At 32.9% G+C, this 15,964-nt stretch overlaps 2 protein-coding genes across 2 annotated transcripts; both read left to right on the top strand.

The window, feature by feature from the left end:
• LOC104710096 (nudix hydrolase 17, mitochondrial) lies at positions 7,405-9,119 on the top strand. Its single transcript, XM_010426639.2, has 5 exons — positions 7,405-7,810; positions 7,914-8,019; positions 8,132-8,215; positions 8,313-8,441; positions 8,544-9,119. The coding sequence occupies exons 1-5, from the start codon at positions 7,725-7,727 to the stop codon at positions 8,685-8,687; spliced, it is 549 nt and encodes a 182-aa protein (XP_010424941.1). The 5' UTR covers positions 7,405-7,724; the 3' UTR covers positions 8,688-9,119.
• LOC104710095 (cysteine-rich repeat secretory protein 12-like) lies at positions 12,992-14,788 on the top strand. The gene is made up of 3 exons (XM_010426638.2): positions 12,992-13,876; positions 14,146-14,274; positions 14,481-14,788. The coding sequence occupies exons 1-3, from the start codon at positions 13,153-13,155 to the stop codon at positions 14,489-14,491; spliced, it is 864 nt and encodes a 287-aa protein (XP_010424940.1). The 5' UTR covers positions 12,992-13,152; the 3' UTR covers positions 14,492-14,788.

The raw sequence follows: 15,964 nt of genomic DNA, 5'->3' as shown, positions 1-15,964 counted from the left end.
TTAACAGTGTCATATAAGTCATAATTCATATTGATAGTTTCAGAAAATTTACTAATAAAAAGAAGTACAAATATTATGGTTTAGGTTTGAAATCTAGAATAACTTTTAATTATGCTAAGAATTTAAACTGATTTAAAAGACAAAGAAATAGAATAAAATAAAGTTACATTGTAGAAAAGGATCAGGCCGCAAGTGAGCCACGTCGAAGATAGTGACTGTAATTTTTGGATTTTATCCACAAAACAACCAATTATAAAAGAGAAAACAAACAAAACTCAATTAATTTAAATTATCATACTGTGGAAAATTTATGTGTTCTAGAAAAAAAGAAACATGTAAACAATGACTTCATCATTACATTTAATAGAAGTAAACTTTGAAAAGGATGTGCCCTTCAAAGTCTTCGAAATCCTACTTGGATCCAATACATACACACCATTTTTTAAGTACACAGTTTTGTATTTTTCCTACAAATCATTTTACAATTTTTTGTTAAAATCAATATGGATAAATAAAACTGTATTTGTCAAATTATTAATTCATTCACATTGGTTATATATTACTACTTGGATATAATAACATGTAGTTATTATTTATTTTTTTTGGATCAACCAAACCCAACATTTATGTATATTGACATTGTATAGATTACATTAGAACATGTAGTTATTATTACACAGATTATTTTTAACATCTCATCAGCTCATCAATGTAACATTGTTGATACAATAAGATCATCATGTAGTGAAATCATCAAGAACATAGAAATTATAAGTATACATATATATGTCTCATTATCTGCTTTTTTTTCCAATCGTATGCAGGTGTTTAAAGTTTACATGCACTGAGGGTCCTTAGTTAAACCTGGCGTCAATCAGTTTTATTATTAGTCCATACACTCGTATAAATTTGACTCTAACCATTGTTTATTTACTCTAATGTAATCTATACAATGCCAATATAAATAAATGTTGGGTTTGGTTGATCCAACAAAATTGCCCCCACCTCTGTCTACGGAGAACCCATCAGGTCACATGGAGGTGTACTAATTGAATCGCACCTTATTATTTATATAAACAAAAGCATTTAATTAAATTATTGTATAATCATTATAAATGTTGGAAGATTACCATACATTCGAAATAAAACATGTCCATAATTAGACAGAAATATAAAAAAGAAGACCTAATAATGTATAATTCATATTTTCAGACAAAATACTCTTTTAAACCAGTGGTTTGTTTCTTGAGGCAATAAACAATCCAACTACATTTCTTAAAGCAGCGATTGGTTGACATTATTTTTATTTTTTGGGGGAACTTTACTTCATAATATTATGAATAGCATAGTATTTTTTTTGTTAAAACTAATATCATCAATGTTACTACAATCATTTTCTAGGTTTCCAAAAAAACTACTCATGATGGGTTAAGAAATATTGATCAGGCTTAACACGAGTATAAAGCTAGACGATCAAACAAAAACAACCACGATCTAAGCTTACAAGAGCAATCGAATCAGCTCGCAACAAGGAGTGAAAACTCCATATGGCCATAACAATGATTTATTTCCTCATCATTTTTTTGATAAAACTGATATATGGTAGCAATGTACAATTTTGTTTTGGACCATAGTTGTTGGATTGGTCGTCGGTTCAATCATAGATAGTAGCCTAGTAGTATATACGTTCTAAATTGTTAGAAAACTTGTCTCTTCTACATATTCCGTGGAGTATTATGGAACCTTATTTGGAATATTCTGGTTTCAGAAGAAAAAATCCTTAAAAATCGTAGTAAAAAGTAGTTTTTCTAATTAAGTATTGAAAGAAACGAAATAGTATTATAACTCATTGAAAACAAAACCTACTCCTATTAAGACATGAAATTATATTTTATAACAATCATAATCTGTTAATCAGACTCAAACGAAAGAAAAAAAAACTATTTATATGAAGAGAGAGTTGATAACTTGCATATATGTATTATTAGAGAGGGAAAAAGAGAGCATGTGGTGTCCGACCATTTCAACCCTCACGACTTGCTCGGGTCTTCCTCTGATGCCGACATCTTCTTTCTTTTTTATTTCTTTATTTTCTTAAATTATAGACTGTGGGGTTCTAGACTTCTAGCTAGTACAATACTATTAATATCTCACCAAAATTTTAGCTTAATTAACCATTTTAGTAGCTTATAAAACTTCAAACCTAAATTCATACTGAGGTCTCAAATCTACAGCTGATCGATGCAATAAAATTGTAGTAGTTGAGAAAATAAAACCAGTAAAGATCGGTGCGAGATTTCGACCAACCGAAAGAATGGTTATTTTAAATTCAGTTTTAAACCCTTTGAACCAATTTTCTACGTCTTTTTCATGTCATGCGTATATTTAACTGTTTAAATATAGACATTTATATTCAAATGTCGTTTTCAGATTTTGTGTTTTTTATAATCGAGCATAGTAAATATATTAAGGGGTTAGGTTTAGTTTAGGTTTTGTGAGCATAAAATATTAATAATTCTCATATATTTTAGAAGGTTCTGTAACGCTCCGATCGTCACATTTTAGTGGACCTCATATCCAATCTCAGTCCATGATTCCGATCGTCACATTTTAGTGGACCTCATATCCAATCTCAGTCCATGATTCCGATCGTCACATTTTAGTGGACCTCATATCCAATCTCAGTCCATGATTCCGATCGTCACATTTTAGTGGACCTCATATCCAATCTCAGTCCATGATTTCATTTTTCTTAATGAGTCTCACGTCCTCTCACTAAATCTGTGAGCTCATCTATATCTGACGGCCAGTTTGCTATACGGGAGCCTTTAAAGACTTGTTACCATCCCTACAAATCACCTCATGATATTTCCCTATGTTTTGTCCTCACTCGCACAGTTCCGACAATCACTTCCCGGAAAGTCACTCATCCTGAAACTACTCTAGCTCAAGTACGCTTAACTCTGGAGTTCTCTCAGGACTCTTAACTGAAAAGATAAATGCACTTTAGTGACATAGGTAATCAATTCTTTTAAACCTCTCTGCAAGTCTCTAAAACCGGGGTGTCACATTTCTATTCTTCTCTCTCAGTCTACTTCTCAACATTTGATTAAATCTAGATGTTGTGAAACAGCTAAAATTCAAATTAAATTCTAGAAAGTCATTTTTTCTTCTTTTCTCGATTCTCTGATAATTTTATGATTTTAGATGGAATCGCAGGAAAGTCTTATATATTTTTAATGTGGATTCTGGAAGAAACACTCGAAAAGGGCAAAGTCTTTAATCGTTTTATTTTTCTAGAGACTACAATACTATTTCTAGAAGAAGAAGCAATATCAATAACTAACGCATAACATACAACCTGTAAATGTTTCAAATTAATGTATATAGTAATCTTTAAAAGCTATAAGCAATAGTAGTCTTTTACATAACGAGTATTTCAAATAACTAACGCATAATATACAACATGTAAAAGCTATAAGCAATAGTAGTCTTTTACATAACGAGTATTTCAAATTAATGTTTTTAAGATTACTATTGCTTGATATGAATTTTCTATGTTTAAGGTGAAAATGTTAAAAAAAAAAAAAAAAGGATATTAATACATTCTAGAAAAAAAATAGAAAAAACATTTCAAAAGAAAATTGACTAAAAAATCAATTTGATGGACTTTTTAAATATACATTTCTACCTAGATTGGTGCAAAATGATGATTTTCAGATGGATTCGTAGAAAACCTTCCATATTTTTAATGTGGATTCTAGAAGAAATACTTGAAAGGGAAAAGTTTTAAACAGATCTTCAATCGTTAGTTTTCTTCGAGACTACAATAAATTTTCTAGAAGAAGAAAGAAGTTATTATCGATTTAAGAAACTAACACAGTATGTACCACCCGAATGATGAGTGTTCTAATTAACAAATACATCAAATGTTCTAAAAATTACTTAACAAATACATCAAATGTTCTAAAAATTATTACTGTTTTATAGTATAGTATATTTTATGAATTTCCTATGTTTAAAATATTAAATGAATTTTTGAAATATACATCTGTGGCTAGATTGTTGCATACAAAGAAAATGATGAGTGTTCTAATTAATATCAATATGTGTGAAAAAACAGATGAGAATTAGTAATTAATTATAAAAAGATATATATGATCAAGGTTATTTTTCCAACATGATAATATAGTAGACCTTTGAAAAATTGGTGTCAAGAATGAAAACTGAAAAATAAAGATACGATATTAGTCTGTGTATACCGGCAAATTTTTGTTGATCTGGTAACTGCGAGACAATTTGAACTTCACATTAGTTCGGTGTGGAGATTCGGATCACCTAAAATTAGAAAAACAATAAACTAAATTAATAAATAAATTAGATTACCATTTATTATTGATCTATGATCCCATGATACCCTCGTGGTCGTGTCCATTTCCTAATTTCTCGGGAAATATTTTCATATCCATAATTTCAGCCAATGATTTTAAAATAATTTAACTATATATATTTTGCTATTCCAATAAACAAATGTGTTTCGTGACAAAGTCGCGTGGAATCCAAATATAGTAGGGCATATGGAAAATGAGAATGATTATTGATCTTTGTTATTAAAAAAAATAAAAGTAAAAATCAAATGATCATTGATTAAGTTTAATGATTGTTAAGACTCTTTCCTGTCCATGTAATTTGTAAGCTGAGTGTCTTAAATGTCTTTGTGGTTGAGAGAGAAACATATTGTGCGGCGGTATCTCTTATCTCTGACCAATTCTATTCGATCGCTTATTCCATTTATTTGTTGTTGTCGTAATTTTATCCAGAGAAGTAGCTTCGAATTTGATCATGTTTTCATATTTTGTAGATAACAAAATTAATCAGCAACCAAAAGTATTTCGGCGTGGGTTTTGGATTGTCATATTAGAATTTTCCAATAGCGTTAAAGTTTTGAATAGTAAAACACTTTTTAGATATCCATCACCAAGTGGGGATCTTTTAGTTGCCTTTTGTATAGCTAAACTTATTTAATTAGCAACAATCAAAATTAAATCGTTAGAGATTGTTATATAAATGAATAATCTCAATAAACATTATTGAAACTTGATCAAATGTGACAAAATTGGATTATTATGAAAACACAAGAACCATGATGCATGCGTTATTAAGAGACTAAAGTCATTAATCATGTGTGGTGAAAAAAAAATCCTTTTTGGGGAACTAAAGGGGAAAGATTCTAAATCGGTGGCTAAAAACTTAAATACTGATGGTTGAAGCACTAAAACAATTCATATCTACGTACCACACATTTGCAGGAGCATTTCATATTCGATATTAAGTCTAACTTATATTATTAGTTTTGTCCAGCAGTATTCATTGAACCTTTATGGTGCATTTAGCTTATATGTCCATGTTACTACCTACTCAATCCTCAAGGATTTCTCTTTTCGTCTTTTTTTCTACAATCTTGTTTGATACTTGGACTTGTAAAATCATCAGCTAAGTAGGAACATTATAAATTGATTATTTCCTCTATTATACAAGAAATGTCGTTATGATGTATTAATATTGCAATAATGAGGTTAATTCGTTTAGGTTTTAGACTTTTAGTTTAAGTGAGCTTAATAAAGGCATTAGGCATATAGGTAGGTCCTATTTTTATGCCGTATTGTCTGTTTCATGCATGGGACTATATATCGCAAGCAAACAAATTTTTAAAAACATATCATATTCGACCCATGAGGTTGGTATATAACAAGGAGCAAAAATGTGAATCTTCTCGAGTTTAAGAAACCGGTCCAAACCACGCTTTATGCAATAGCAGCATTATATTGAATATAAGAATCGGATTACGTACTTGTAAATATATGTAACGACTGCATCACTCACACTCAGGTAAGAAAATGAAACGTAGATACATCGAACATACATCAAACGTAGACGCATCCACTAACCGGGATTCAAACACGTACGCAGTTGATCGAGCACATAGGATAGGGAGCTTAGACGACGTCGACGCACGTGACCATGTCTCTTCCAAAGTCAACATAAACGTACCGCATAAGGATAGAGACTACTTTTGTTATTTTACTACGTTTTCTACTTTTACGTGTTTAATTGGTAACCTAATGGCTAAATTAAAATGTCTCTCGTTATTAACCAATTAAACCTACAACCCGAGACCACGAAACGACAGAGAAACCCCTTAGACACTTCGACAGGGACAAGGTCCAATTATTATAATTACTTTGAATTATTGGCTTATATGCCTTAGTTACTTCTTAATTTTGTTGACCTACCAATATTTTTACAAATTTATATAACCGGGCGTTTAATGTTGAAATCCACACTAGCCATAGTTTTTAGTATTATTTTGCGACTATATGTAAATTTTGCAAGTAAATAGCTAATGACAAAAAAAAAAGGTTTGAAAATATCGGGTCTTTGGCTACAACTTCTAAAACCATGAGTACTTTTACCATACCTCGATCTTTTATTCAAATTGAGTTTGTAGTTACATTTTTATATCTTTGGAATATAAAATATCTCAACTCGTAGCATTATTTATATGGAGTATTAAATATTGATAAAATGTAAATGATGCACGCAAATATGTCGTTAAGTTATATGATACAAAACAATTTGCCCCACCCTTGCAATATGAAGTGTTTTTACTTATAATCCAAAAGTTTGGTTGGTTTAATTTGTCCTCATTTAATATCTAACACTTGTTGCTCGGGCCTACTATCACTACGTATATCGAAATTTACAAATTTATACTATGAAAGATGTTATTTATAAGAACTTCAAAGTTCAAAGCATCATCATGTTTGGATTTTTTTTCTTGGAGAATAGAATAACATTAATTTTAACTAAAAAAAAAAAAAAATTCTTCATATTATATGAGGTAACATGCTCTAGTAAAAATAAATTTGATAAAAAAATAACGCAAAAATGTAACATTAACCACTTTACTAAAAAAATTCTAATAAAATCATTAATTTAAAGCTTTTGTTATCAAAACGTGGATGAGTAGCCCACTGAAATAATTAATTGTTAAATTAATATGAATAATGATGTAATAAAGGTTTAAAGATGTGATCATTAATTATTATTGGATAAAAGGAACGAACATATGTCAACAATATAAACATAAAAGAACTAAAAATGGAGATGATAAAGAAGGGATAATTAAGTCTTATATAATTAAGAAATGAGATAAATTTAGACTTTTAAAGATATGTTATGGTACTTAATATTTTCTAAAAAATACCAACATTAGCTTAAGCTTATCAAGCTTCTCGACCAGTGATGAAAATTCCAATAAAAGAAATTAAAATATCATTCACATTTGTTTTTCTTTAAAAAAGAAAAAAAGGAGCGGCCGTTTTTTTTATATAAGGAAGATAAGCAATTGGAGGTTGAAACAACGCTTTTTGTCTCATCTCATATCTCTCCTTCTTCTTCTTCTCCATCTCTCTCTCTCTCTCTCTCTCTCACAAATCTTTTCAGGCGTAACGAATCGAATCATAAACACTTAAAAAGCAGAAACAAAAACTAAACCGACCATAAGATTCGAAGGGTTCTTCTTAGTTTCGACAGATTCTTACCCGTTTTAGTTGTTACACTGATCTTTCCTTTTTGGTTTTTTATAAAACATCCTCCTTCCTTCTTTAGTATTCTGGACAAAACAAGAATTAGGGTTCTTTCAAAATCTTTGCTAAAGAAAAATGGGTGTTGAGAAAATGGTGTGTTTGGCTTCTCGCACTGGTCGTCAGTTTCAGAGATACAACAAAGGTCGTCGTCAAGTCGTTGGGTATGTTCGTTCATCTTTACATATAGATCTCTGTTTTTTTACCCAAAAAAGGTTAAAGTTTCTTGGTTTCTGAAACGGAAGATTTTTTTGTGGGCATTTGCAGATGTGTTCCGTATAGATTCAAGCTATCTAACGATGGGAAAATAAGTGACGAAGTAGAAGTTCTTGTCATCTCTTCGCAAAAAGGTCACGCCTTGATGTTCCCTAAGGTATAAATATAACAAATAAACAATTTTTTTTTTGATTTTTATGTTAACCCAAAGACAAGATTTGTCATTTAGAGGTTGTATAATTAATTGTAAATTATAAATAATATTATAGGGTGGTTGGGAGCTTGATGAATCTGTAGAAGAAGCTGCTTCAAGAGAATGTCGTGAAGAAGCTGGAGTTCTTGGCAACATTGAGGTATTTAAAAAAAAAATGAAAATCTTGTTTTTTTTCTTGTTTTGTTTAATATTTGTTGTTTTGTTTTGTTCTTAATTTTTTTTTTGATTATTGGCAGCATCAACTTGGAAAATGGGATTTTTTAAGCAAAAGCAGAGGAACATACTATGAAGGGCTAATGTTCCCTATGCTTGTTACAGAACAACTTGAGCTTTGGCCTGAACAACATCTTAGGCAACGAATCTGGGTCAGTTAGCTATAAAAAATAACTAAAATCTCTTTGATTTGTTTTGAAATATATCTTAGGAGCTTTTGTACTGATTAGTATGATTTTTTCGGGGGATTACAGATGAATGTAACCGAAGCAAGAGAAGCTTGTAGAGATTGGTGGATGAAAGAAGCGTTAGATGTTTTGGTTGAGAGACTCTCATCACCAATGAATCAACCAAAGGAAGAGAAGACTATCTCTATCTCTATTGAGACAATGTGCTGATGAAGTCATCCATGATTGCTAAAATTGCTGATTTGTGATGGGGAGTTTTTATAAAACTAATGGATCCTCTGTAGGTATAAAATAGATGATGGGTTTCAACTAGTTATTGAGACAGCTAAAAAATCAATTCGAAAATCAGATACAGAGCAGGAAAAAAAATAGATGGTAGAGTTTTTTCTAGGTTATGGTCCTCTGGAGCAAGTTTTAACATCATTGTGATTTAAGAAGTCTTGTGTGTTTGTGTTTATAATGTTTCTGCAAGAACTTCTTAAGGGTTTGATTAAGTTAAGTAAGAGGGAAGAAGAAGATTACTATAAACTTAGAGTGCAAGCAAAAACCTGTACAATTGTGTTTCCCTCTTGTTTATGTTTCCTCTATCTCTCTCTCTTTCTTGAATTGGCAATGGAGACATTTTGGTTTCAACTTTCATGATGATGCTCTTTGTGATTATAAAATTATGCAAGTAGGTGATACGTGTCGTGATGTGATTGATTACAAGAAAGAAACAAAGCAGGAATAAGTTACTCCAACCATATGCTAATATAGACTATATGAAAAGCAAAATTGTCCTTTTCAAAAATTTATTATGAAAAAAATATAAAAATAATGTTGATGAGTCATCATCATCATCAAAATTGGCTTTATCTTTTTGGAAAATTTTGGTTCACATTGTGAGTAAACTTGTTCTTTCCCCAACTACCTATTCATTGTCACCAACCAACATCTTAGTTTAGGCATGAAGTTAGATGGCAATACATAATTATATAACACAATAACTATTTTTAGTATGATAATTGTTGTTATCATAACAAGGTCGTTTGCATGCTATGTCGATTTTACTACTATTAATTTCAGGAAAATGTGGAAAGTTCATTGTCTTAAAACTTAATCCATATTTGTGGAAGCCTCTTTGATCTAGTGATTGACAAAGAGTTTCTATCAATTATTCATGCTTAATAATCAAAAATATACTGTCGAATTTGTACATTTTTCTATTCGTTAAAGATTTTTTAAAAAACCAATAATATTATACTGTATTTTTTTTTCTGAACAAAGTAATATTATACTCTATTTGTTTACGTATGTGCGTTGAATTCATCAATTTAATATCGGACATTGTAATTTTATTTGAATAAAAAGTTTGAGCTAGCCATGTAGGCCTAGTGACATGCATGCCGTGAGTCCGTGATCAGCTCCATTTGGGTTGGTTGAGGCCCGTAATTTAAAATTTGGGCTATATTGATTCCTCTGTAGCATTTGATCCTCAATCTGATTGCCGATCATAGAGTTATAGGTTAACATCTCGTTGTAAGTCGTAAGTTGTAATGGTAACTATCATTTAATGGATTCAACTATGATTTTGCTAGTGATAAAAATACAATTCCATAATACTCGAATTCTCAATGGTTATATTATATAATCCATGTTAATTATCTTCAAACGAAATTTGATCATCATGAAAAGAAGGGATGAGCCGATGTAAAATTTGGAGCTACTTTGAATCTTCGAACACACAAATTAAATTGTATTTCAATTTTAGATCATGACATAAGCTATATGATTGTTGAGTTCGCTATATGATTGTTGAGTTCGCCCTAGCCGCTCTCTTTCTCTCTGGCACAATCTCTGAGAAACCTCCTTCCGACGGCATCGAATCCGATCGGCGCTGCTGGGAAACTTCATCTCGTTCTCTTGTCCTTTATTGATATCTAAGCTTGCTTTTTACCTGTTTCTACGGTGAATCCACCGGAGGTTCACCGAAGTCCAAATCATCTACTCCGGCCATGCTTCAGCTTCATCCTCTCCCTCCCCCTCCGTCTCTTCCAGTGGGTTCTCTCGGTGAGTCGATTCTCGCGAGTTCCCAGCCATTCATCACCAAATCTGAGATCCCATAACATACTGCTAGCCTTATGTCTCGTCTCTCTCACCGACTCCCCTCGAAGTCAATCCTAACACCTCTCTGCGGTTGGACAGGAGCTCTGTTTTGACACTGGAGTTGTACAAGATATTGACGACGAGCCGTTACCCAAATCTTGTGCTTCAAAAACCCAGGTCTGTTCCAAATCTTTCTTTGTCTATCCATAGCATACCTCTGTGTTGATCCATGGTCTCAATTGTCCGAAGACTGCAATTAGAACCTAATCAACCATTGTTGCTATGTTGTTACAAAGTATTTTTGCAAACCCCTGTCATTAAAATCATCTAGAGCCACTATCTATGATTGTCAAAGGATGAAGAAGCCCAGCATTATGACCCTGTTCCTATGGAGCGAATTTTACCGGAACCTCTTTGATTTATCCTCTATGTTTAACCTGTTTCCTGAACCCTCTCAAGCGTTAGTGTTATGCCCTGAAACCGAAAGACCTAGGAAGTTCGGCATTATGACCTCTTCCTTTTGAAGAGGAGGTTACCGAAGCCTTCCCAACCTTCTCTCCACCTCTTCCATGTGTCCCGAGATTTGTCAAGTGCAAATCAAAAAAGCCAGGAAGATGGTTCCCCCTTGCATAAGTCTGAAGATTATCGGCATTATGACCCCAGCTCCATGGAGTGATGGTTACCGAGACCTCTTCAAACAAGCCTTATCCGACTTTCAACCTCCAATCACCCTCCTCCTTGCCTTTGAGCAGATCAATCCATTTTGTCTCTCGGCTTTGGAAACCCTCTCAACGTCCCACTATCAGCTATCTCCTATGTTCCTGCCTTAGTCTTGAATATGGCATCAACTTCCATTGGAATTGCTTGTGGCTTGGTGCTTTATTGCCCAAGTCTCCAATATCTCTTGGATATGTTGTTGATTTATCTATCTTTCATTTTGTTTCTTATTGTTGTATCAAGCTTTGTTTTTGGAAAACTCTTTAACCTTTATAACATTTTATCTTGTTGTTTGAATGAATACAAGATCTGTTTGTCAAAAAAAAAAAAAGCTATATGATTGTTAATCTGGTTCTTATGAGGTGAAATCGTATTTACTATAAGTCTATACTTACTAACACTCCTATAGAACGACGCCTCTCATTGCCGTATTAATGTTCTTGTTCATTTTCGTAGATTGGAACCTATACTTTCAACAGAAGTTTCAAAAGGGATCGGAAACACCAAAAAATGGTGAAAACAGTTGAACAAGTCATATTTTTGGTTTAAAGATGAAGGTCAAAATGAGTTATATTGGTGTAAAAACTAGTATGTTACATATTGTGTTATTGGTTTGTTATATAATGGATTACAGAACCTTCTTAAAAATGGAGTTTAATGCTAATTAAATATCTTTAATTAGTGAGACGCTAGTTTTAACTTAAGTAGTAGATTTAATCAACCAAAACGAGTTAGATACTCTCTTTATGTGTTTAACTCCCAAGTCTTCCAATATGAGCGTTATAATTTTGAAGTTTTTTCTTAATGCAATCAATACTGCACCACCACTAACCACTTCAAAGAAAAGAAAAGTAACCAGATCATACTAGAAAGTAGAAAGTAGAAGGAGCAATTACACCCATTTTTAGAAAGAAAAGCTAATATTTCCTCTGTTTTAGTTTAAATGTCGTTTTACCACTTAAATTTTGCTCATTGTAATAAGTATTATTTTAGGCTTTTATGCAAATATTTGATACAATTTTCCAGTTTCGCCCTTATTGTTTTATAGTGTTTTGTAAATTTGTATAAGGAAAAAGTATATGATACAGTATACTAAAAAGTTGTTTTGAGATTTATGTGGAAACCCTTCAAAGACATCTATCTAATCCTAAAGGAAGGAAGAGAGTACTTTAAAATCTTTATATTGGTCAATAAATCTTTATACTGAGTTGAGTAAACATAATTAAGCAAGTTTTTCTGAAAGTAACTTTGTATCTATAACTTTAAGGTATATAAACTATAAACTATATGCAATAAATAATCCATGAATCTTAGCTCACTAATGACAATAGAAGTTCGTTTAGAAATATGATGAACAAGATGTAAGAAATAACAATAAATATAATTAATTTTTCTGGCATAGTTTGAATTAATCTTAATAACCAAAAGATAACAGTACTTACAATTCTGATAAATATGTTCATTTAACAAAAGTCACCTTAGATCGAGAATGCACTCTAGTTGTCCACATTTTTTTTCTCTAGTTGTCCATTAGACGAGCGTATAACTTATATCATGAGCGCATATGACTACATTAGCAATTGTAAAATAATATTGACCGTGTACAGACTACAGTATAGCACAATAGCAATTAGCAAACCAAAAACAAATGATAAGAAGTTTAATATATACACAAAGTGTTTCATAACCATATATTAATGCACCAACGTATTATATATCTCAATAAATAAATAAACAAAACGATAATAATAACGCACCTAGCATTTTAGCAAGCATAAAGAAGTTGCTACGTTCTCATATATTCTTGAATCATTTTAGACCATACTTCATAGTCCATACATACACCAAACAAAAAGAACAATAGGTGAAAGTCATGTTCCCGACAAAAACACTTCTCTTTATCGCCGTCGTGTCACTTCTCGGAACATTCACGTTCGCCGCCGTTGATACTTTCGTCTACGGTGGCTGCTCACAGGCAAAGTACTTTCCGGGATCACCTTACGAGTCCAACGTAAACTCACTGCTCACCTCCTTCGTTAGCTCAGCTTCTCTCTACACATACAACAACTTCACCGTCAACGGTATCTCCGGGGACAGCTCCTACGTCTACGGATTGTACCAGTGTCGCGGCGATCTCTCCTCCGGCTCCGGAGATTGCGCAAGATGCATAGCGAGAGCCGTTAGTCGCCTAGGGAGTCTCTGCGCCATGGCCTGCGGTGGCGCGTTGCAGCTCGAAGGCTGTTTCGTTAAATACGACAACGCGACGTTCCTCGGCGTGGAAGACAAAACGGTGGTGGTTCGACGTTGTGGACCACCGGTTGGTTATAACTCGGATGAGCTGACTCGGAGAGACTCGGTGGTGGGTTATTTAGCGGCGAGTAGCGGTGGTTCGTACAGAGTAGGAGTGGCAGGGGGGTTGCAAGGTGTGGCGCAGTGCACCGGAGATCTCAGTGCGACCGAGTGTCAAGACTGTTTGATGGAGGCGATCGGACGGTTGAGATCGGATTGCGGAGGAGCCGCTTGGGCTGACGTGTACTTAGCCAAATGCTACGCGCGTTACTCGGGCCGTGGAGGTCACTCTCAAGCCAACGGCTACGGTAATGCCCTTTCTTCTTTGTTCCGTTGCTTTCTTTTGTTTCTCTTTTAAGCCTTTAAGGTTCTTATTTGTTTATTTTAAAATTAATTAGTAGGTTTATTTTGTTAATTTTGATTTAGTGTTGGTATGTTTCTATTTTCAAGATTGTTTTTTTTTTCTTTCATTTATCTTCTTATAGAATTTCTAATTTTTTTAAATGTTATGTAACATATTATAATTGTATTGTTAAAATGGTTTGATTAATTTTCATTTATGGGGTATATATATTAGGTGGAAGTCGTAACAATGATGACGATGAGATAGAGAAAACACTTGCAATCATAGTTGGCTTAATTGCTGGAGTTACGTTACTCGTTGTATTTCTCTCTTTTATGGCAAAATCGTGCGAGAGAGGTAAAGGTAAATGAAGTGACCCATCTCCTACTAACTCATCTTTGTTTCAATTAACTATCTAATAATTAATCGAACATTATCATCACAATCAAAAACTTTTTATGATTAACGGACTAATTTGTGATGGACCCTAGACAAGGCACTATATATATATGGATTCCGACGTTTTATTCAATATCCTCTATTAATGTTTTTTTTTTTCAATATATCAGGTGGCAAGTAATTTTCGTATATTATCAAAAAAGAATTAAATGGGTAAAGGAGAAAGAAAAGCGAAGAGATTCTTTATATTCTCCACTAAAACTCTAAAAAGATGTTTCTTTTTTGACCCACCTTTAATTTATGTTTTTTACTATTTTTCAAAATGTATATAGAAAACTCACGCCGTTTGGATTTGTGATCGTATCTTTTATGTTAGAACATTTTAAAGTGTGGCGCATGCAATTTGTTTTTGATATTTCTGATTACCATAACCATTTAACGTTGTCGATTAATGTTATATGTGTTACGGATCCTGACATTTAAAGCGTATGTTTCTGTTCTATGATGAATCTTAACCATGGCGAGCTATATATATTACTACAAGAAAACAATCAATTTGCTAGGAATATTTGCGAGGGAAATTATCCCTCGCAAATTTGCCTTGGAATTGCGAGACATTTGCTACAAACTTTAAATCCATAGCAAATTCCTCGCAAATTTGCGATGGGATGTGTCTTCGCAAATCCGCTGCAAATTTGCGAGGGATATACGAGAGATTTGTAAGAACATTAATATCCTCGCATATCTATCGCAATATTGCGACAGCTTTGCGAAGATAAAATCTGTAGCAAATTTGCGAGGGATATACGATGGAATTAAAAGTGTCATCGCAAATCCATAGCAAATTGAAAAAAAAATTATAAAAAAATTATAAAATATAATAAAAATGATTTTTAGAACCATTTGCTACAGTCACTCGCAATTATCTTGCAAAATTTCTGTAAAACATCCAAAAAAATTTTATTTACTTTTAAAACATGTTAAATAATAAACATTGGCAGTATTCTTTTTATGTAAATCTATGGATTTTAAAATTTGTTAGCAAAAAGTATGATAATTATTGGATTGTTTTCTTTTAAAAACAAAACAAACTTAAGTGGTAATAATGTTTTAAAAGGAGTTATATGGATTTTATTAACTTAAGAAAATGAAAATTTCCCATTGGTTAATCCATAGAGACAAGGATTGCACTTTAATAACATCATCCACCGTTGATAAGCTTAGATCCAACGGACCAAATCTACTCCTTCTTTTTCACTTCTTCTTCTTCTTCTCCTTTTTGGTCTCATTTCTTCTCGTTGGTCTCCTTCTCCAGATCTCATGAATCAGTTAAGCCATTCACCATTATCCCTTCTCATTCCACAATTCTCGAAGCTCCATCTGCAACCTTCCGCCATTCAACGCCACCACATCTCGAAGTTCCCGTCGTCGTTCATTGGAACAAATATCGAACGCTGTTCACCACCACCACAGCTCGAAGTTCTCGCCGTCGTTCACTACATATCAAAAGTTCACCACCGTTGCATCTCATCCTCCGTCGTTGCGTCTCATATTATAAGCCGTCGCATCTCATATCCTCTGCTGCTGCCTCTTCTCTCTGCCACCATATTCCCGATCTCCCTTTGCCATCATATCTTCTGGCGCTATTCACCTT

Source organism: Camelina sativa, chromosome 9 (genome assembly GCF_000633955.1).
Source record: "Camelina sativa cultivar DH55 chromosome 9, Cs, whole genome shotgun sequence".
Classification (NCBI taxonomy): Eukaryota; Viridiplantae; Streptophyta; class Magnoliopsida; order Brassicales; family Brassicaceae; genus Camelina; species Camelina sativa.
Note: the sequence above shows the minus strand (reverse complement) of the source record. Positions and strands in the feature narration are given on the sequence as shown.